Source organism: Hirundo rustica, chromosome 28, assembly GCF_015227805.2.
Source record: "Hirundo rustica isolate bHirRus1 chromosome 28, bHirRus1.pri.v3, whole genome shotgun sequence".
Classification (NCBI taxonomy): domain Eukaryota; kingdom Metazoa; phylum Chordata; class Aves; order Passeriformes; family Hirundinidae; genus Hirundo; species Hirundo rustica.
The window spans coordinates 2,552,165-2,574,736 of NC_053477.1; the positions used below are offsets into that span (position 1 = coordinate 2,552,165).

At 47.1% G+C, this 22,572-nt stretch overlaps 1 protein-coding gene across 1 annotated transcript; it reads left to right on the forward strand.

Annotated features, from left to right (window-relative positions):
* Positions 1-4,163: 4,163 nt before the first annotated feature.
* On the forward strand, positions 4,164-17,327 carry ADRA1A (adrenoceptor alpha 1A). The gene is made up of 2 exons (XM_040087791.2): positions 4,164-5,207; positions 16,816-17,327. The coding sequence occupies exons 1-2, from the start codon at positions 4,325-4,327 to the stop codon at positions 17,325-17,327; spliced, it is 1,395 nt and encodes a 464-aa protein (XP_039943725.1). The 5' UTR covers positions 4,164-4,324.
* The last annotated feature ends 5,245 nt before the right edge of the window (positions 17,328-22,572 follow it).

Genomic DNA, 22,572 nt, shown 5'->3' on the forward strand with positions numbered 1-22,572 from the left:
CCAACCCAAACCATTCAGCGACCCTGTGAGCACCAGGGGAGAGCTCATCCTCTCTCAATAGAGGATGAAAGCCAGGTAAAACCCTTGCCTAATATCTTCTTACAAAATTCCAGTGCTGGATACTCAGAACCCCCGTGGAAAAGCTTCCATTTTTCTTTAGCGGTGCAAAATTTGAGATTAAACAGCTCCTCCTTTTGTTTTCTAGACTTGCACCCCTCTCACCGCTTTCTCCCGAACTTTGATTGATCCAAACCCCTGAACCTGGACACAGACAATTCCAGCACGTCAAGCACAAAGATTGCTGCCCCAAGGTTGACGTGACACCGATCCTGCCCTGTCCCTCCCTGCCTGGGGACACTCTGCACTGTGTTTAGTGACCCTCCTCACCTTGGGCTCTCGGTGGTCTCCAGGTGTACGAGCTCTTCACTGCCATAAATTCATTTTTCCCTGAGGATTTTGGGACAAAATCTGCTGTCACCTCCTTCTGCTTCCATCCACTCTGGAGAGATGTCCCCTAGCAAGGGTATTACTCACAGAGGAGTTGATATATTGACTATATTAATGACTAAAGCCGTGAATATAAATGTGTTTATTTCTGTGGTGCATTTAAGAACCTGGAACAAGCCACCAGCATGGCAAGGTGAAACAAAACCCAGAGTGGGCAGCAGCTCCTTTCCCTCTCCCCAGTCATTTGGACTCATTTCCCATGGGATTGATGGGAACAGAGCTGCCTGGTGTGATGATAGGAATCTAAAGCAAACCTGCTGGATCACAGCCTTTGAGGGTCTTCAGGAGCTCAGGATTCCTCTCCTCCATTTAGGGTTTTCTCCCTCCCTTTGTCACTCAGGGAAGGATGAGACCTCCAAGCAGCCTCCAAAAATCAGCATTACACCTTCTGTGGATGTACAACGAGTGCCAGGAAAACTGTGGAGAAACAGCAGCTGAGCATTTCAAAATCACCTCATTTTTGAAGTTTGCAAGTTCCTCAAAATCAGTTTGAATTATTTGCCTTTTTTTTTTTTTTTTTCTTTTGCTCCCTCACTTTGCCGTTTCTTCTCACGAGGTTTTTACCCTCGAACAGGCAGCAAATGATGGTGCAGCTGGAGCTGCCACGAGGGTCACGACACTGTCCCAAAGTCTTTGCCCAGCCTGCACAAATTTCACATTGCTGGGAGCTGCTTTTGTACCTTTTCCTCTGGGGGTTATCCCAGAAGCAACCAGGCACTCTGAATTTATTGGAGCAGCGATCAGGGCTGCTGCCAAGCCCAGATCTGCTTTCAGTACTCTCCTGGGGGAATCTCAACATCACTCAAATTGGCCTCTGTCCCTGAAACTCTTGAACCCAAAAACCCCCAAAATTTCCCTCTCCAAGTTACTGCCCAGGAGGAGATGGAGAGTCTGCCATGCAAGAGCAGGCACGTGGTTCATCTCCTTCCTGGTGGCTACAGGGTTTGCTGGCCTTTGGCTGTGCAATCCCACTCTGCGTCCCCTTCAGGACATCACTTCTGCACCTGTTCTTCATCACGGACTTCGGACACTTTTATTTTTAATTGCTATTAAGAGCCACATGAAAAATCAGTGTCCTTTCAACAGCACATTCTGCTGGAGGAATTTCCTCCTTCAACCCTCATCTCCAGTCAGCTGGGCTTTGTCCCACCGTGCAGAATCCCTGGGAATTCTGTCCTGCCTTCACCCCCTTGCTCTGTTTGTCCCGCGGGAAATTCTCTTTTCAGATCCCAAAATTTCCGTGTTATCTCATAAACAGCAACTTGTTATCTGCCTTCCACTCTCCGGGCTCTGCAGGAGCTGGGAGTTTGAGCGGAGAGAAAAGAAAAGAAAATTAAAAAAAAAAAAAAAGAAAAAAAGAAAAAGGAAAAAAAAAGAAAGAAAATAAGATTTAAAACCAGACTTGAGAGTGCTCTTCCTTTCTGGGCAATATGGGAGCGGCGGTGAATTACGGTAACGGTAAGACTGCTGCCCTGCTACATCAGCAGAGCAGCGCAGCTCCTGCTGCTCCTTCCCAGCGCGGAGCCGAGCTCGGAACGGGGCACGGATCCCTCCGGGGAGCCTGGAGCCAGCCCCTCACAGCCGCGGGACACAGGGAATCAGCCCCACCGCCGGCTGCTGAGACACCAGGGGGAAAATCAACGCAGGGAAGCAGAGGATTTGCAGGCGCGGAATCCCGTCCCTGCGTGGAAGAGGAGCCTGCTGCGCTGGGAACCCCTGCCCAGATGCTCCGAGGAGCTGCGCTGCCTTCTGGACACCGAAGAGGTGAGTGTGGGGCAGGCACAAAGCCGGGGGGCTGCTCTTGCCGGCATCAGCTGTCTCCACAGGCTGGGCATTATTTGGTTTTGAGCACGGAAACCTCTGCCAGTCCTTTCTGCTGCATCTCCTTGACTCTCTCGGAAGTTTTTCTTCATGTGCTTAAAAATCAAATTCACGATTTCTTAATTTTCCCTCAGCCCTGTAATGACCTGGTTTTGTACCTTGTAATGACCACAATTTTAATGCTCAGAGATGCTCGATGCAACGCTCACTTTTCACGGGTGCTTTTAGATAATCTGTCCTTTCCTTCCTTGGGGTTATTCCTCAACTTGTTCCATCTGGCGGGAAACAAAATAAAAGATCCAATTTCATTTGAGTGCGCTGGAGTGAAATTCCCACAGTGTGATACCGACCCATCTCCCCCTTCCCCCCTCCTCCCTGACCCTGAACTGGGAATTTCGGGGCTTCAGAGTTTGAAATGCTTTTGCCTGTAGGAAAGTTCAGCGTGGAGGTTTGGAAATGGGACAGTTGTTGCTGCAGGTCTGAGGAACTCGTTCCAAAGAGAGTCCTTCCTCATCTGGGGTTTCACAGCCACAGCTTCAGTGGTGGTTTTTCACCTCTGATTAATATTTGGGATGGGAATTCTATACCCACATGGAGGTGCCGGGAAAGGTTTTGCAGCTGCCACTCGCAGCTCTCCCCTCCGTGCCCCTCAGGTCTCAGTTCCCAGGCTGATCCTCACTTTTCCATCAGAGGTACCTTTTCTCCATATTTAGTCAGCAAAGGCTGAGCTTGGCTTCCAGTTGCTCTGAAATGTTGTGTCACTCACTAGGAGGCTCGCTCCTTGCAACGTCTTCTGCTTGGCTGTGGAGTCGCTTTTCCCTTTAGATTTTCAAAATGGGCAGCTCAGCTGGACTAACAATTCAGTGGGGAAAGTTCTCGCTTAATAATAAGAAACCTGAGATTAAATTCTGGGTTTCCAAATCTGCTGCACAGTTTGTATAGTCCTGATTTGTGTCCTGCAGGTTTCTGTCTCTCCTAGAACCGGTCTCTGCAGATGAGCTGATAATTAGGATTGATTCCTGTCCCCATAAAGATGGGAAAATTCAGGCAGAAAAACCCACTTGGATCCCTCGGTTGCCATTAAACAATGCTGGGCTGGAAAAGGTTGGTTCCACTGGCTGGAGCCAGCCTGAGGAAAGCGCCCTAAAATAGCCTCCTGCTCTATTCTTATATGGGAACCCTAGCAGCCAGTGTGGCTTCTGGGAATCGCATTGTTCGTGTTTTTGTCTTCTCCAGGGGGGTGAGGATCTGCAGAGAGCACGAGAGCACGGCCCCGTGCATGCGGCAAACTCCGCTCTGCCCCTCAGAGCAAGCCAGGAGCTGATGCAAATGAGCTTTAATTGGCAGCCCACCACCTCGACTGAGGAGTGCTCCACGTCTGGAAAGCTCTGACTGACAGCCTAGACCCTGAGGATGGGCAGTGATGGGTGTCTCAAACGAAACTGCTGAGCAGACACGGCAGCAACCTCCACCCAGTCAGGTTTCTAAAGCCGATTTTAAGGCAGAATCAGGACTAACACCAAGCAATTAAAAACGTCAGTGATTTCCTCGCAGGAGCAGCTGAATTGGAGACCCTTTGGAATGTTTCCTTTCCTTAAATGCAGAACCTTCCCCAAAAGACAGAAAGGATTTTAACCTGCAGCTCCAGTATTTCTCATCACATGACCCTGGAAAATGGGAGAAATAGCCTCAGGTCTGTGTAGCCCCACTTGTGTGCCACGAGGAAAATGCAGAAGGAGTTAAATTTGGCTTGGAACTGGTGAGCATCAACCGTGCCCTTCTGGTGAACGCTTGGGAGCAAAGGTAGGTTCACTAACATGTTTCTGGATCTTTCTCATTGCTGCTGGTGCTGCAGTTCTAAGACATTCTTCAAAACTCTTTTCCCCAGCAAGGCCAGGCAAATGTTGCCTGTAGGACCTTCCAAGAACTGATCTCGTCACTGTTCCTGCCTGGAAAGGGCGTGAAGCTCAGCAGCCTCACATGGACATTACCAGCCATGGCTTTCCTCCCTGGAAACTCCTCCGAGTGCTCCAACTGCACCCACTCCGTGGAGCCCGTGAACATTTCCAAGGCCATCTTACTGGGTGTTATTCTAGGGGGGCTGATTGTTTTTGGGGTTTTGGGTAATATCCTGGTTATCCTCTCCGTAGCCTGCCACAGACACCTCCAGAGCGTCACCCACTATTACATCATCAACCTGGCCGTAGCTGACCTCCTCCTGACTTCTACCGTCCTGCCCTTCTCAGCCACCATGGAGATTTTGGGCTACTGGGTCTTTGGGAGGATCTTCTGCAACATCTGGGCAGCCGTCGACGTGCTGTGCTGCACCGCTTCCATCATGAGCCTCTGCATCATCTCCATCGACCGATACATCGGGGTGAGCTACCCGCTGAGGTACCCCAGCATCGTGACAGAGAGGAGGGGCCTCCTGGCGCTGCTCTGTGTCTGGGCACTGTCCCTGGTCATCTCCATCGGGCCCCTTTTCGGCTGGAAGGAGCCAGCCCCGGAGGATGAGACCATCTGCCAGATCACCGAGGAGCCCGGCTACGTCCTGTTCTCGGCGCTGGGCTCCTTCTACCTCCCCCTGATCATCATCCTGGTGATGTACTGCCGGGTCTACGTGGTGGCCAAAAGGGAAAACAAAGGGCTGAGCTCCGGGCTGAAGACAGAGAAATCCCGTTCCGAGGAGGTGACCCTCCGCATCCACCGCAAGAACGCGCCCGGCGCCGGCGGCTCCGCGCCCAACCCCAAGAGCAAGCACCACTTCTCCGTGCGCCTGCTCAAGTTCTCCAGGGAAAAGAAAGCTGCCAAGACCCTGGGAATAGTTGTAGGATGCTTCGTTCTCTGCTGGCTCCCGTTTTTTGTAGTAATGCCTCTTGGTAAGTAGAGCCAACTGCTGTGTGTCTTCCAGAGCCTTCTGGGCAGGGAGGGCTGCGCTCGCGGCTGGGTGTGGTGACGCTGATGAGAAAAGCTCTGAGGGAACAATTCCATCCTGCAAAGCTGTCAAAAACCAAAATACTCACCGCCACAGAGCAGGGAGCGTGAAAAAAGCGCGAGTCTCAAATGAGACCAAATGTCTCTGGTGATGAGAAACGGAATCCTGAAAACCAGGATTGTACTTTTTCCACGTAGGAAAATCCTCCTTGTGAACTCGAGCAGGTATTTGTGACCATCCCTGCTATAGGAACAGGATCTTTAGGGGGTTGTGTGTTTATGTTTGCAGCCTGATGACTAAAATGTATAAAAGGGCAGGATATAAATACATTCAGGGTAGAAGTCGCTGTTCACAGATCTCCTGGAAAGCTCTGCACTGATGATTCCCACTCTAAGGGAAAAAAAGTCCATCTCCCTATCAGGAAGTTCATCCTGTGAGGTACCATAACTCTGAGCAATGATTAATCTTTTAATCCAACTTTCACATGGCCACTCAGGAGACAGCAGTGAGGGTCCTTCCAACTCATTTTATACTGCTCTGGTTTGCGTCTTTTCTGGGAACGCCTTGAGCCCACTGGCCAAACACGGGCTCCACGCTGGAGATGAATATTTATTCTCCAGTTGTCATTCCAAAGAGGAGCAAAGCTGGGGATTTGTTCTGCTTTGCTGGAATATAAAGAAGTAATTAGAATTTTAATTAAAACCTGGCTCAGTTACCTTTGATGCAGTTGCAGGATGTAAAAGCAGAATACTAATTTCATACCTATAGCTGAGGGTGAGGGACATGGCTCGTCACACTGAGCTGGGCTCTGCCATTAAATCTGGGGTTTTTCAAACATGGAAACTAAAATCTGTGACTTGCTCAATTTCAGAGCTTTTCTTATGGAAAGGGCTTATGCTGTACAGGAGAAATAAAGTCTGATTTTATGGAAGCTTTAGTTAGTAAAACAACAATATGGACAACTAAGAAAAGGTAAAGCAGCTTCACCTAAACATGGAAAGAAAGATTTGGGGCTTTTGTTTTCCCTTTTTTTTTTTTTTAAATGATGTTTTTTCAAACTTATAAATAACTGTTCTTTTTCAATTAACTGGTTTTACTAAGATTTATCAAGACACACAAAAACCTGTTGCTAATGTGAAAACACCCCCAAAATTCAGAATTTTCTCCTCTCGGTCAATACCGGGAAGTGCTGGATCGGAGCTGTTTCCTAAGGAGGAGCCCCCCAGGGCCTGGCTCGTGCTGGCCAGGATGTCAGCACGTTGGAATGCTGCTTGCCAAGATGACTGAAACATACTCAAAAAAGGGTTTGGGAGAATGCATTAAGCACACTTTTCATCTGCAAATGCGGTTGCCCACACAGAGCTGCCGTTAATAGATTTGCTTTGGATTTAAGAAATCTTCTGGGCTCCAGAGTGGTTTTGCATCTTCATTTGATCCCTTGTAAGGAAACTCTGGAGATTTTTTTATTCCTCTGTTTTGGGGGGTTACTGGGTTATTTTTAAAGCTTTTAGGGCTTTCAAAACCAATTTGCTGCTTTTGTTTAAGGACAAAAAAAACCTGATTAAACAGACAAGCAGCACTAAAAAAGTCCTCAAAATAGCCAAGGACTCGCATCTAGATGCAGAGCACTTTCCAAAAGACAACAACCACTTTTGGGTCTGTCCCGCAGCCAGGTCCGGTTGGGACAGGGAAAGGAAGTGATCCTGACAGGATCTTGCAGCAGGAATCTGACTTTCCAGATGTATAAACCCCTCCTTGTTGAAACCCTGGTGGAGCTCACGGCACGCACGGCTGGGCAAACAGAACTTTGAGCAGCTCTGCATGGGACAGACCAAAACGTGGTCCCATCAACCAGCTCTGGAGGGATTTGACAGATGGGGAGGCGCCATGCAGGGGCATCGTTTAGAGGTGGACTTGGATGATCGGACTCAACGATCCAAGAGATCTTTTCCAACCATAATCCCATGATTCTGTCAGCCAGACCACTGCCAGTGCAGATTGCCCACTGTGACACTGCTCCACAAACCTCTTCAGACAGCCGTGCTCATCCCTCCGGCAGCACAACTTCCCCAAACCTAGATTAATTTCACTGGGATCTAGGGCACCTTCAGGATTTCCACTTCCATTAACACCCACTCTACCAGGTGAGGGCTGCATCCAAGCAAGAAACTCAAGATTTACTGAAGTGTGTGATAAAGCAAGGTAGAAACCTTCGAGGTGTAGGTGTGGGAAGGACAACAGGGATAGAAGGAGATCGAGGAAGGCACAATATCCGTGTTGGTTGATGCTGCTGACAATAACTGGGGAAACAACTGGGGTATCCCCGTCATAAGAAATTATCTGAACTGAAACTGAGGTGTTAAAGGCATCAGCTTCAATCTGTGTAAGATTTTTTTTTTTTTTTTTCCCCTTACTGTCTTGGATTAAATTTCATTCCAGAGGTTCTGTGCAAAATCCTTCAGCCCAATAATCCAATGCACCTTCTTCTCACTTGCCTTGATGTTTGTGGGAAAAAACCCCAGGAAACGATAATCCTGGTGCAGGAAATATAAGTGAGGCTGACATTTGCTTTTCCTCTGCAAAACTCACTGCTCACAAAACCTCTGTAACACACCAGGTTGTCAGAACTTTGGTTTCCCCTGGAAGGTTTTCATTCCTGAGAGCAGAACCAAGCAGAGCTGGCAGAGCCCAGAAATCCGTGAAAGCCCCCAGTGGCGAGAAATTTTCATGTTACAAGTGACAGAACACACCTCGGTCTGTAACTGGAAGACATTTGTGTGTTGTTCTGGGAATTCTTCAAAAGGTTTCCTTTCAGCAGCGTAAAAGACAGTGCTTGGAGGTTGTTTTGAGGTGAAATATGCACAGAACTGATGGAAAAAAGGGTTGGGGGTGTTGCAAAAAATGGTCCTGCCCCGGGACTGATGATTTATCTTGACAAACACTCAGGTGAGAATAAGTTCCCAGAGCTTTGCTTGTGTTCTGTTTTCCGTGGCTCAGCTCTTGGTCTAGGTGTTTCTTTCTGAAGCTGGAAGAAATAAAAAGGGAAATTCTGAGCTAGGAGGCCACAGGGGGGAAAAAAATCCTAAACTAGGCAAGGGAGAAGAAAGGTTTTAGCATTTGTCAATCATTCTTGTGATTAAGAAAGCAAAAAAGAGGATCCGCTGGAGGGTGTTTGTGTTTGTGGTGGAGGAGTAAATTAGTCTTGTGAACTGACACAAACACTGTCAAGGGAATCCTCTAATCCTGTCTGCAGCTGGTTTCTATTTACTATTTTGTGGCGATTTTTTTTTTTTTTTTTTTTTTTTTTTAAACTGGAGTCAAAGAGAACCACTCTAACTTTAATTAGACATAAACCAGAAAAATAAAGTGCATTTTTCCATCTCTGCTGTTGACACAACGTGACCTCCCAGGGGGTCACAGGGCTCAGAGTAGCAACACACACCGAGACAGGCTCCCCATATTAATATTTCTGTGTTTCTCAGAGGGAAAAAAGATGCAAAAGTGGGGGGGAAAAAACCACCAAGAAACCAGAATAAAGCCCCAGCTCTTTCTCCCTGCTCAGGGAGAGGAAGGATGTTTGCACTCCTTGAGTCACAGAGCACAATCATTGAACGGGGAGAACTTCAGCCATGAAGATAAACAGCCAAGACATTTCCATGGCAAGGGGTTTTTTAGGATTTTTGCTGGCCACAAGGGGCATTTTTCACAATCACGGGCTGGAAAGGCACTGTTGGTCTGGGTTGATAACTCAGCTAATGACAAAAATCCCATGGACGTCCCCGGGCCAACGTTTCTCCACCGTTCCCAAATCCTGAAACGTGTCCCAGTGACTCAGAACCCAACAAAGGAGGGGAGGGATCAATGTGAAAAACCATTTATCCTAAAGAAACGAGGGAGGGAAGATGGATTAGCTGTGCTCTGCTTCGGGAGCCACTCCCGTGGTGTCCTGTGCGTGTCACCTGCTCCTTGGCTCGGAACGTCCCTCGTGGTGCAGCCACCACTTTCAGGAAGCAAGATTGTAATTTTTCACTCACTCTCAAATGCCACAGCAAAATTCAGGAGTGGGGAGTGATGGAAGGGCCGTGGGGAATGATGGAAAGGCCGTGGGGAGTGATTCTCCTGCCCCAAATGTCAGGATTTGCCTGCAACTTGGATAACGGCAGAGACGCTTGGCTCTTGCTGGAGGAGATAATTCCTTGTTTCCAGCTCCAAGGATTCCAAAATCATGACAGACAACAAACTCATGAGGCAGCCTGAGACAGATCCAGCTTCTCAAATTATTCTCTGCGGGCTTTTTTGTAGGGTTTTGTGGGTTTGGTGTTTTTTTTTTTTTTTTTTTTTTTTTTTTTTTTTTTTTTTTTTTTTGTGGGTTTTTTTGTTGTTGGTTTTGGTTGGGTTTCTTCTTTTTTTTTTTTAATTTTTAAAGGAAAATCATTATTTTATTGCTACTGAATGATTTCAAGAGTAAGGGCTTCAGGGCAAACATCAAATATCTCCAAAATGTCAGCAATGGGATCCAGATCCGCTTCAGTAGCAGCTTGGGAACTGGAACGGGAGTGACAATTCCATTGATTTGTAAAACAATGTGATTATTCGGGTTTACAAAACCTCAGTTTACCTTCCCATGGTTTTTTATCGGCCTTCTAAATCTGCAGCTGCCCGCAGCGAATCTGGAAATAGTTGCTTGCTGAGACATTTGCCAGAAATATCATCCATCCTAAGTGGGTACAATATGAGACAGAGCATAAATTAGGTCTGAAATATCCCAAATCTACAGAGCAGTGTTCCCAGCCTGACCCATTCCTGCTGCCCGACCTTTTCACCTCTCACCTGTGCCCAGACGCCCTCCCAGTGCCGCAGAGAGCTGAATTCGGGGCTTTTGGGGGGGAAAACAAACTCGCTCCTCCTTCTGTGGTCTGTTTATCGTGGATCAGGGATAGCCAAGCACAAAGTCCCTCTCATTTCCCCTCTGGAACAGCCACAATATTCCAGTCCCCTGGGAGGGACATCTGGAAAGTGCAAGAGTTCCTCACATCACCGCTTTTCCTGCACTGGCTGTGTTAATTGGATTGTGCAGAGTCCGGGATCATTTCCTACTGCCCAAGGGTTCCTCGATATCGTTTTTTCATTCCATAAAAAATGGTTCCCATAAGGGAGCAGTGAGAGGATATGGGAGGTGTTGGGAGAGGTCGTGTGTGTACAGGGGGCAGCTGCTGAATGTCTGCAGCAACTATATATATATATATATATATATTTAATATATATATTATTTTTATATTTTTATCTTTTATCTTGGTACACTTCCGCTGAGAAAGCCTGGGTAGGTAAAATCCATGTCTGTCCTGTTGTATGGATTGCTTTGTGTCTGAGCAGTCCAGGTCCTCTGACATCTCCTCTCTGAGCTAGGATCACTGAGGGACAAGAAGCCTAAAAGCCTGAATCTAAAAGGAATAAGATGGCCTAGACATTTTGGGCCTGGGTTTAAAAAATAATTCTGATCTCGATGTTGGATAACAAGATGTTTGGATTGTTTAAAACAAATACAAACCCAATTTTTTTTGTTTTACAGCATTATTTTTCCCTTCAAAATATTCACCATCATTGCTCTACAAGGGTTATAATACATGTTATATTTTATATTTTATACTTTATACTTTATATTTTATACTTTATATTTATAATTATATATCTTTATATTTTGGTTTTATATTTATAAAGGACATTTTATATTTATATTTATATTTATATTTATATTTATATTTATATTTATATTTATATTTATATTTATATTTATATTTATATTTATATTTATATTTATATTTATATACACTTTCCAGAGGGTGGATTGTGTCACGACCTGAGATGCAGTATGGAACACTTGTCTTAGGGAGTAAAGTTTATAGCTAACATTGGGCTTGGGAACACAAAATGCAGCATATTTATCAATGTTTGTAGAGCCATGAGAGGAGCAGGGAGGCCCTGGTACACAGTTAATTCCCTTGGGGATATCAGTGCTCCTCTGAGCTTCACCCTCTGGGTTTTTATGGCTCTGGAAGAGCTGCTGCCCTCTGGATTGATGGCTTCAAGGCAGATCCCAGGACCTGAGTTTTGAGCTTTGCTTCCCTGTAACCAGAGCGCTTTTCCTGTTCCCAGCCTGAAGGTGCTCCAAGAGCTGGAGGGGAACTTGGGACTAGGGAACAAAGGGGAATGGCTTCCCACTGCCAGAGGGCAGGGCTGGGTGGGATACTGGGGAGGATTTGTTCCCTGGGAGGGTGGAGTGGGGCTGGGATGGAATTCCCAGAGAAGCTGTGGCTGTCCCGGATCTCTTGGAGCAGCCTGGAGCAGTGGGACGTGTCCCTGCCATGGCAGGGGTGGCACCGGATGGGATTTCAGCTCCTTTCCAACCCAAACCAGTCTGGGATTCCCTAAGGACACAACCCTGATCTCCCCCACACACCGGAGCAGCATCGCCCCCACCTGACCCCAGCGCTCCGCCTCAGCCACCAGAGTTCAGCTGCACAAAATAAAAACGGGGAAAAGGCAGAAAAACTAAACAGAGCTGCAAGATTCAGCAGCAGAGGTGGGTTTGTATCTGAGATGGGTTTGTAGCTGAGATGGATTAGTAGCTGAGATGGGGTTGTAGCTGAGGTGGGGTTGTAGCAGAGGTGGATTTGAAGCAGAGATGGGGTTTTTATCTGAGATGGGTTTTTATCTGAGATGGGTTTGTAGCTCAGATGGTTTTTGGTTTTTAACACCACAAAGTGTTCATGGGTCACCAAATATACAGGATCTGATTCCCAGGGTGCTGGCAGCGATGATGCAGAGTAAACAACACAAGTTTTTACAGTCTGGCAGGTTCCAAAACCCTCTCTGCTGTCCATCAGTGAAACGACTCACAGCATCGGGGCTGGTTTTTAAACAACCCACAATCCGCAGCTCTTGTGACAAATGACAAAGTCAAATTACATCTTTGGGAGTGAATTGGCACTTACTCACCAGGAGGGACGTGGCAAACTCATCTCTCAGAGCTGAAGAAACTTCCAGCTGACAAACAGGAAAATAAATGATGAGGGAAGAAAATGCAACCCTGACATTTCCGGGGATGAGTGATGAAATACTTAATGGCAAAAGATCTCGGGAGGCTCATAGTACATTTTATTTTATTTAATTTTACAAGAAGCAATATTGCATTGTGCTACTGACACTTGAGTGTCCTCAACCTTTTGAAAACAAAGCAGGAATTCCAGCGTCATTTACTCAATCCACGATGCAAAATGCATTAAATGACCTCTTGAAGCTTTCTTTACTGTTCCTCCAGCACAGACTGCAGGGAGACAGCGTAAGGTGAAGCCTTTAAACTTTAATCAGGTTTGCCACTATTTACCATTTCATTCCTGACAGCGTGCAAAGGAAGATATTAAGGCCAGTGAATAGCACAGAGAATTAATTTCAAGGGTGAAAACTCAATGCCTTGACTGCTGTTCACCTTCCAGCTCTGCTGGAGGACACCTGTGATTCCACCTGCTCTGGAGTGAGAGGACTGGAAAATTTTGCTCTGAGAAATCTCTAAGTGCAAGAATTCTGTTTTCTCAGCCCTGGCTGATGGTGCCCAAGTGGCCAAACTCGAGCTGGCAGCCACCAAATGGTCGAGGATTGTGTGGGAACGCTCATCCCAGCTCTGCCTGCTCCCCCTGCACTCACACACACCCCAAAAAAGAGATCATTCACCACTCTTCTTTAATCTCATGATTAATTATGGTCATCATTTAAAAAAAAAAACCCACAAAATTTTTGTTTTATTTCTCCTTTGAGTCTATCTGACCTGAGCTGTCAGTTCTGAGGGCTCAGCACTGAACGAACCGCTTTGTCACCCGGTGTGAAAACGCCTCCTGCTCATTACCAGACCCATCAGCCGCTGAGATTGATCACAACAACATCACTGAATATTAAAGCATTAAAGGTTTATTAAACTTTTTTTTTTTTTTTTAATCAAACCAAAGGTTTGGCATCAGGAAAAACAAACCCAAGGTTTTAAATCAGCAGATAACTCATGATTCTGTAGAAAAGGAATTGTAAGAAAGGAACACGTTCTTAGGATTCTGTGGGGAGGAACGCCATCCTTCAAGGATTTGGGAAATAAAATATTTTCCCCCTTTTCCTAGACACTCTGTTAGGTAACAGGAAAGATTAGGAGACATTTCTGAGCTACAGAGGTGGCTGTGTGGCCGAAATAGAAGGAGAGAGATTTCTGTGGCCGCTGGGTGCCAAACACACCTCCAGGGAGGCTGGAGAGGGAATTTTTACCAGGGCTGATAACACAGAGGTGAATGGCTCTGAGGTGAAGCAGGGTTCACTTGGATTAGATATTGGGAAGAAATTCCTCCCTGTGAGGGTGAGGAGGGGCTGGGATGGGATTCCCAGAGCAGCTGTGGCTGCTCCATCCCTGGAAGTGTCCCAGGCCAGGTTGGAGCAGCCTGGGACAGTGGGAGGTGTCCCTGCCCATGGCTGAAGGTTGGAATTAGAGGATTTTTCACTTCCCTTCCAACCCAAACCATTCCATGATTCTCAGTGGAGTCTGTAGACAGCAAAGCCTCAGTGCTCTTAACGCTCCTTCGTTTTCTTCCACTGAGCGTTACTCCAAGGCAACAACGAGCTTCTCCACTGATGAACCAAAAAAGGCTGCATTAATAAATTAACATGCAGATCCCACCCCAAAAAAAGAGCAAGGGACAGACTCTGACACTGGCTGTTTTCTATTTTTATCAGACTTTGGCACAGCCCTCGCATTCCATCTGGAGAGAGCGAGGAGTTGCAGCAAACAGGAATTGTTATTGTTTACCCATTTTTTACGCTTGGCCTCACACAGCTGATTCCCTAAACCGGGATTTAGTTCACCTTTTTATTTTTTTTTTTTTTTTTTTCACCACAAAATGGGAAAGCAGCAGATCCACTGCATTTAAATGAGGAAAGGAACCAAAAAAACGAGCGTGATTCGGGCATCTAGAAGCCTTTGTTATTTTTCATCTGCCAATGACTTCAGCCTGAAAGTTCTTGGAGAATGTTTTTTGGTTGGTTTTCGCTGAGGGAGAGAAGCATTAATTTGCTGAGAAAAAATATAGGTTGTGGATGAGCGTGCATAACAGCATTTGTTTTCTTTAGCAGAACACTTTTTTAGTCTTAAAATCTGATTGATATTGATAGTGATAATGAAACTTCTCTACCTGGGCCAGCTTGGGGCAACCAGAAGCCACCAGGGAGGCAGCGAGACCCATGTGCGGTGCCCAGGTCATATCCAAGGTTGGAATCAGAGGTTCAGCTGCTCCAGGGCAGAGACAGAGCTCGTGTGGCATGTCCTGCTCTTCCTGGGGAAAAGAGAGCTTTGGGAAAGGCTGAGTGCCCCTAAGGAGGCTCCAAGAGAGCTGGAGAGGGACTTGGGGCAAGGTCTGGGGGGACAGGGCGAGGGGAATGGCTTTAAACTGCCAGAGGGCAGGATTAGAGGGGATACTGGGGAGAAATTCCTTCCTGTGAGGGTGGGGAGAGGCTGGGATGGAATTCCCAGAGGAGCTGTGGCTGCCCCTGGATCCCTGGCAGTGCCCAAGGCCAGGCTGGAGAGCCCTGGGACAGTGGGAGCTGTCCCTGCCATGGCAGGGGTGGCACTGGATGGGATTTGAGGTCCCTCCCACCCCAAACCATCCCGTGATGATCCTGGCTTGGTGTCACCTCCCTGCTGCTGTAGCACACCCAAACCACCTGGTCCCAGGCCAGAGACCCCTGTGAGGCTTTCTCAGCCTGCCCCACGTGCTGTCCCCTCCCTGGGCCGTGGGCTCTGCTCAGGCCCTGCTGCCACCACGGATCTCTCCACATTTCTGGGCTGATGTTTTGCTCAGCAGGATGAGCAGGTTTTTTATTCCTCACCCTGCACAGGGAGGGTGCACAGCTTCCCCACGGAGCAGTGAGTGCAGGGGGAGCAGGCAGAGCTGGGATGAGCGTTCCCACGCAACCCTCGACCATTCGGTGGCTGCCAGCTCGAGTTTGGACACTTGGGCACCATCAGCCAGGGCTGAGAAAACAGAATTCTTGCACTTAATTCTCAGAGCAAATTTTTCCAGTCCTCTCACCCCAGACCAGGTGGAATCACAGGTGTCCTCCAGCAGAGCTGGAAGGTGAACAGCAGCTAAGGCATTGAGTTTTCACCCTTGAAATTAATTCTCTGTGTTGTTCACTGGCCTTAATATCTGCCCTTGCACACAATGTGTCTCTGGCCCAGGCAGAATTTTGATGCATTCCCACACAGGCAAAGCCACCCTAAGGATTGCTTTGGCCACTCCAGAGCATTTGCTGCAAGTGCTGCAGCAGAGACTGAGGGAAAAGGCTGGAGCAGTCGAGCAGCTCCCAGATTTTAATCAGAACACCCTGGGAGAGCATTACCAGCTTTTCCTCGGCCAGGAGGGGGAAGAGATCAATCCCTGGGGAGCTCAGGAGCTGCTCCCAGACGTGGTTAAACTGCGGAGGATGATGGATGCATCAATGCCTAAACCTTCCACTGATATTTCCTTCCACGTGCTTACAATTTTTCCAGGGGAAGCAGGAAGACAAGCGTTTGTCAGTGCTAAAAATCCTGTTTATTATAAATTTGAGTATAAATTCCAAAACAAGTCAGTTTTGTTGCTGGGAATTTTTTTTTTTTTTTTTTTTTAATAAAACCAAAGGTTTGTCATCAGGAAAAAAACATTCCCAGGATTTTGAATCAGCAGATAACTCATAATTCTATAGAAAAAGAAATGCCAAAGTGCTTTCCTTACTGAGGAGCCATCAAAGTTCTTGCTCTTTGGATCATTTTTGGAAGGAAACATAACAAGTATATATCAGAATATCTGTGTATATAAATAAATATAGATACATAGATATAAATGTATATGTAAATATATATATATATGTATTTAATTTTCTACTTATGAGATCCTCTCCAGTGTTCCTTGATATGAGAAGGAACTTTTTCCTTTAACTTCTCTCAATTTCAGCTGCATTCGGTGAGGCAGAATGTGGATAGTTAGATTTTCTGGAGGTTTCAGGGAATATCAGTACCCAATACTTCATCATTTTCAAGACTTTTAGCTGTAACACAGCTCTAATCCCTCTTTTCTCTAACCCTTCAGAAATGCTCTGATTTTCTTGCCATCTGAAGCCCCTCGTGATGACCTCCAAGATAGTGCTGTCATTTGGGTAATGAATCTTGAATTAGCAGTCCCTGAGGAAGGAATTTTCCTCTGTCCCTGGATCAGCCCTCTGGCTGCCTCTCTAGCTGTAAATGGGAATATAATGCTTGTAATTGCAAAACAGCCCTCTGGAATTGATTTCTGATGGAACATCCATGTAATTGCACGACACCACAGATCCTGAAACACTTGCTCCTGCAGGAATTGTGCTTCCAGCCATAATTTTTCTCGAGACGGAACAGAATCCTATTTATTTTTTCCAGTGTTTTAGTTTCTTTGGTTACCTGCAATTCCTCACCGCCTCTGCCCTAACACTCCGCGTATTTTCCATTTTAGGTTCTTTCTTTCCTGCAATCAAACCCCCGGACACACTTTTTAAAATAACATTTTGGCTGGGATATTTAAACAGCTGCATCAACCCCATCATCTATCCATGCTCAAGTCAAGAGTTCAAGAAAGCGTTCCAGAACGTCCTGAAAGCTCAGTGCCTCCTGAGGAAGCAGCCAATGAAGAAGCAAACGCCCAGCTTCAACCTCAACCACCCCGCTGGCCAGAGCGTGGAGAGCGGCAGAGGGGTGGTCCGGATCCCCGTGGGATCGGGAGAAACCTTCTACAAGATCTCCAAGTCGGACGGGGTCTGCGAGTGGAAGATCTTCTCGGCCGTGCAGGGCGCGCCCGCCAAAAACGCCGTCCCCAAAGACTGCACGGCCGCCAAAGCCAAGAGCAAAGGGTTCCTGCAGGAATGCTGCTGTGCGGGCACCTCAGGGAGCCCGGCCCGCCAGAACTGCAAAGTGCCAGCCGTCAAGATCCACTCCACGTCGCTGGGCGAGGGCGGCGAGGATGTGTAACCCCAGGCTGGCGGCCTCGCGGGATGTCGCTGGTTTTGAGGGGAAGTGGGAGGAGGTGTGGTGAGAGCTGAAGGGATCCTGGTGTGGACGGGTGGAACAGGGCCAAATGTCTCGAGGAAGGATGTCTGTGAGCACCCGGGGTGGGAATGGAGCCCCTCAAAGACAGTGCATGGCTTCAGTGGATGGTATTCCGAGGGTCCAGCATCTGCCAGGCCTTTCCTTGGCATTTAAAGGATTTATCCCTCTCTTCTCCTCTTTCAAAGTTCCCGCTGCTCTCATTGAGAGGCAGTGGAGGAGAAAGAGAGAACCACAAAGACCCTGTGCTGGTTTCAGCCCCCACACTCTCTGGCAGCTCCACCTTCAGAGCCATTTTGTGATCCCACCCCTCCCCATGAAGCCGAACCTCAGCTGTGGATTTCGGTCAACTCCATTGCCAAGGAGAGCTTGGTCCGAGTGACTGCGCTCCACCAGGCTTCAGAGACCAAGGAGAACTTTTCCCTTTTGTACAATCAGCCTCCCTAATCTCCACACCAAACCGAACAAAAATTTGCATGTGCCCCCTGGTTTGTTCAGACCATCCCTGCGCCTCGATGCGGGTCTAATAAAACTCAGAACTAGGTAAGTCCTCCTCAAGCAAGGCTCAAAGAGCTCACTTGCACCCACCCTTTTGTTTTTCATCTTCTGAGCCCGTCAGGAACCTGCTGAAAGGCTCAGTGATCCCTCGCTCAGGTGCTCGATAGCCAGATCAGTGCCACAGTCACTGGAAAAGCTGCAGATTTTTCTTGTCTCCCTGCCCAGTGTTTTGCTGCATTCCTTTTCCCGACTCCTTCCATACCAAGTGCTCAAAGCTTTCTGTGAGATCCTGGGTACTCTGGAGTCGGGAACTTTCCCCTTGTTCTGAGCAGGGGGAGTTAAGCACGTTGAAAGGCTTAAGGACGTCCATCCCCATGAGAAAGGGCATTCCCTTGGGAATTTGGGAGCGGAGCAGTTGGAAGCATGTTATATTTTAATACAGCTAATCCAAATAAATAAATAAATGAGACGGCCAGCATCTGGAAGAAACAGTGGGAGGAATTCTCTGTACAATATTAGAAATAAGCAGCTCTTGACATAACTCCTCCTGAGCCTGCCAAGTAAGAATTCAGCTCCTTGAAACAACCCACGAGCCCCGACTCCTGCCTGTGTCAGCTCCTGTGCTGAAGATCCACTGCCTTGAAAAGGGAAAGGGCTCGAGATAAGGGTCCTTATCACAGGACAGGGCCTTGGAACAACACCTCGGCGGTGTTGATGAGAAATCCTGATTTATTTATCTCTCACTCAGTATTAAGTCCCCGATGTTGAGAGGATTTGTCTCCTGTGTCTTTTATTTATGCCCTCACAGGACACAAAGCTGTAGCATGATCCCAGTTTTAGCTTAAGTAAGAAATCCACCTCCCTCTTCAGGTTCTCCGGGCCTCGAATTTGGAGCTGAAAGTGTGGAAATACCATGTAAGAAAATATTCTCATGGTGCTTCAAGCCAAAGAGCAGAAGGAGAAAAGCTGGAAATCTCATAAGAAAGTCACATGAGACTCATGTCCGAGGTTTCCAGTCTCACAGGGTTCAGATACATGGGACGTGTATTTGGACAAAACCTGAACTTTGCAACATTTTGAAAAACCACCCCTTTAAACTGAGCAAGACTGGCAAGATTTAAATTCCTCACCGCACGCCCTTGGTGCCCAACCCTGTTTTATTCTACAACCAGCATTGTTTTACAAGGTTCTTTTTGCCATCCCTTCTTCGGAGCTGGGAGATTCACACAGGGCTGCTGCAGAAATTGCAGATTCATTGAGGTTTCCCGGTGTCAGGCTGGGAGTTGTTGTGGAGCTACACAGGGAGGCTGCCACGACTGGATTAATTGAACTCCAGAGCAATTCTGGTGCAGTGACATAACCTGACCCTGTGAGATGAAGATAAAGAAGTCAGTCCTGTCAGGATGGACATGGATGTAGCAGAGTTCTCCTGTGTGGCAGAGACAGAGGTTGGAATAATGAAGTCTTGGTCTCATCTTCATCCTTTTTTTTTTTTTTTTTTTTTTGTCACTAAACAGATTCTAAAGGATCTCTCTGTCTCCAGGGACTCTGAAAAGCTCCCAGCCCTCAGCATCAGGTGAGCCTGGTCCCAGCCACACCACTGCTGCTGCCAGGTTTGCCAGCAAAAACAAACACATCATTCATTTGGCTCCCTCGGAGAATTTCTGCAGGAAAAGTGCCCTGTTCCCTTGCTGCAAGAAGGGTCATTGGCACTTGTCTTCTCGGTGGATATTTGGACTGAAAAGTCTCAAAAACCATAGAAGGAGCTCTAGGAAACAGACAAAAAGAAAAAAAAAAAAAAAAAGGAGTGCAGATTTAAGCAGCCCATTTTTTTCTGTTATTTAAAGTGAACTTGGCACTGGTGGAAGAGCTGCAGCCACAGAGGTGGAAGGTATCTGTCTGTCTGTCTGAAAGCACAAACAGGACAGGGGGCTTTCCCAGAGGCTGGACATCCATCATCACTTGTAAAACCTTCCCAGCATCGGGGTTCTGTCCTGTGAAACCTGGCAGGAGCTCAGAGCGGAGATCAGAGGGTGGCCAGATGGGACGAGAGAGCAGCGGAGTGCCAGGAGCTGCCCTCAGAGCCACAGGCAGTGACCCACTGCGAGCTGGCAGTGAGTGTGTCCTGCCCGAAACCTCCCAGGGGTGGCTCTGACATCCGCCATCCCCTCGGGTCAGGGATTTCTGTCGGGATTGACGGCCAAGATTTCCACGTTGGGTGGAGCCCGGTCTCTGCTGCAAGGAGCTGGGAGCTGGAGCATCACAGGGACGACTCTGAATTTGCACAGACTGAGGTGCAGCAGATCACCAACCCCTCCTCGTCCCAGGGCAGGGAAAGTTCAGTAGCCCAGTTTCCACACTCAGTTCAGATTTACTGTCTGATGTTTTTTGAGGCTTCGTGTACTCTGCAAGACTATCCAAATCCTAAATATTTAAGTTCTGCCCACTATCCAAATAAACGTCTTCCCGTTTTTATATTCTTTATTTCTCTCCCCCAGCTCCGAGGACAAATTGTGCATTGTGTAAAAGAATATTCTCCTTTGCCAGGCCTTAATGTCCTGAAAGGAAGGACAGAAGAAAGCACTGAAAAGAAGAAAGATTAGGCCAGGAATATTTCGTGCTTTTCTACTTGGAGTAAGCAAGTGGATTTCACAAAGCTTCCTCACAAAATTTCCCTGCCTGGCTTTCTCGGTTTTCTGAAATGTGACGCTGACAGGCTGCAGCACCTCACTCTGATGGAAGTCAGTTAAAAAAAGGCCTTGTTGCTTTTCTGGGCTGGAATTGCTCAGTTCTAGCTGTGCCTGCCGGCCTTGAGCTACAGTCGCTCGTGTCTCAGTGGGGTTTTATTAGGAACTTCATTTTAAAATAAAGCTACTGAAGCACAGAGCAACTCAGTGATTCATCCAGTGAGGTTTCAGCCGTCCCAGGCTGAATCCATGCTGGGTGATTAACTCCCTGTCCTACCCAGAGATACCTTCATCCTCTTTCCTGTCTTGATATGGTTTGGACAAGCAAGACAACGTTGAAAACGAACTCAAGGGGATGAGCTGCTGACACGAATTATTCCTGGATGATCTCTTCCGACAGCAGAGCTAAAGACAAAAACCAGTCGGTCCTCAAAGTGTTGCACTTAACTCCAGGCAAATTTGGGACCTGCAGCAGCGTTATCCTTTGCCAGAAGGAAAAAAAATCCAACAGGTCCTGAGAGAGCTGCTCTCAGAGCAGCATCTGCTCTCTGCCTGCACCCCTCACACACTCAAATATTTGTGGAGGCATTTTGTATATGACAGTGCTGCAAAAACCACAGGACACCACAGAGGTAGCATCGAAACACAGATCTTCCCCCCGGCTTGAGAGATGTAATTGAATCTCTGATTTCCCGGGAGGAGACGGAGCATTTGTCTCAGGGACTGGAGTGAAATGTCATTCCTGCTCCGCAGAGCACGCTGCATATTTCTCATGCTGACAGAGAAGGAGAAAATAGCAAATGTGAGCTAAGGGGAAATGAATTGCTGAGGAGGAGAGCTCTGGATGGCAACCACCCCAGGAGAAGTAGCACATCTCTCAGTCCCACAGTGGGCTCAGAGCTCTGCTGCCTGCACATTTCCGTCTCAGTGCGGCGCTGAGCTCGAGCCCAGCAGGAGCAACAGCCTCTCCTTTATCATCACGGTAACATCAAGAGCTTTTTCAGAGTCAGAAGCCTCCACGTGTTAATAGTGAAAATAAACACGATTTTACAGCACCTCATCCAAAGAACGGGACTTTCTCGCATCAATCCAAATTTCTTTTATCAGCTGCCAAAAGTCGGCCCTTGTAAACCATTATCTGAAGCAGGAGAACACAAACCTGCCCAGCATTTCAGCAGATTTCCACTTCCAAAGCAAGTCCACTCAGCCAGTGATAGAAAAATCTCCCTGAATTTCACTGAAATACTCAATTCTTCCTGACAGTACGACTGTGGGAATTGTATACAAGTTGGTTTGAGCTTTTTTGTTTGTTTGTTTTTTTGCTTTGACAGTCTTTGGTTGCAAAAAAAAAGTTTTTGTTTTTGTTTTTTGTTTTTTTTCCTTCTGCCTGCAGCAGCTTTTTGCCTGCATGTTGTACAAGTTTGGCTGCTCTCAAAAGATTTCTCCCGAAACAGGCACTGCATTTTCTGAACGTGGCATTCTTGTGTCATTGGATTTTCTATGTGCTGTTTTCCAGTTTTATCATGTTTGAACAGTCCATGCTGTTCGTTTCCCTGGACAAAATACTGAATGTATACGAAATCTTGCTAAGGTGAACAAAAATAAATTATTGGGGGGAATGTGCACTTTGGGATATGTGAGCTGCAAGTCTGGTTGGTGTTTTATTTTTTTCTCTAAATTATTCATATTTGTCTTCCCCCTTTCAACAAATATTTCAGGCACAGGGTCAGGCAGAGATTCTTCCCAATACTTCTGATCTTGGTGGGGTTTAGTAGGAGCAAGGTGCAAAGTGAATAAAGGAATTAAACTCATATTTATACTGTAAAAAGTCAAAGTTCTTAAAAAACCCCAAATTTTGAACAATTTCATTCAGGCCCCAGGTCCTTACTCTGCTCCTTCACTTTGCTTACAGTAAAACATCAGGTCCCAGATGAAATCCAGCCCATTCTGCTGCGTTCCTTATAAACAAACACCAGGAGAACAAT

What these genes read in the sequence shown, in the direction of transcription:
- ADRA1A (XM_040087791.2), top strand. Translation starts at nt 4,325, where the DNA reads ATGGCTTTCCTCCCTGGAAACTCCTCCGAGTGCTCCAACTGCACCCAC. An exon ending in TTTTGTAGTAATGCCTCTTG is followed by an intron (nt 5,208 to 16,815) that starts GTAAGTAGAGCC and finishes TTTCCATTTTAG; the next exon opens with GTTCTTTCTTTCCTGCAATC.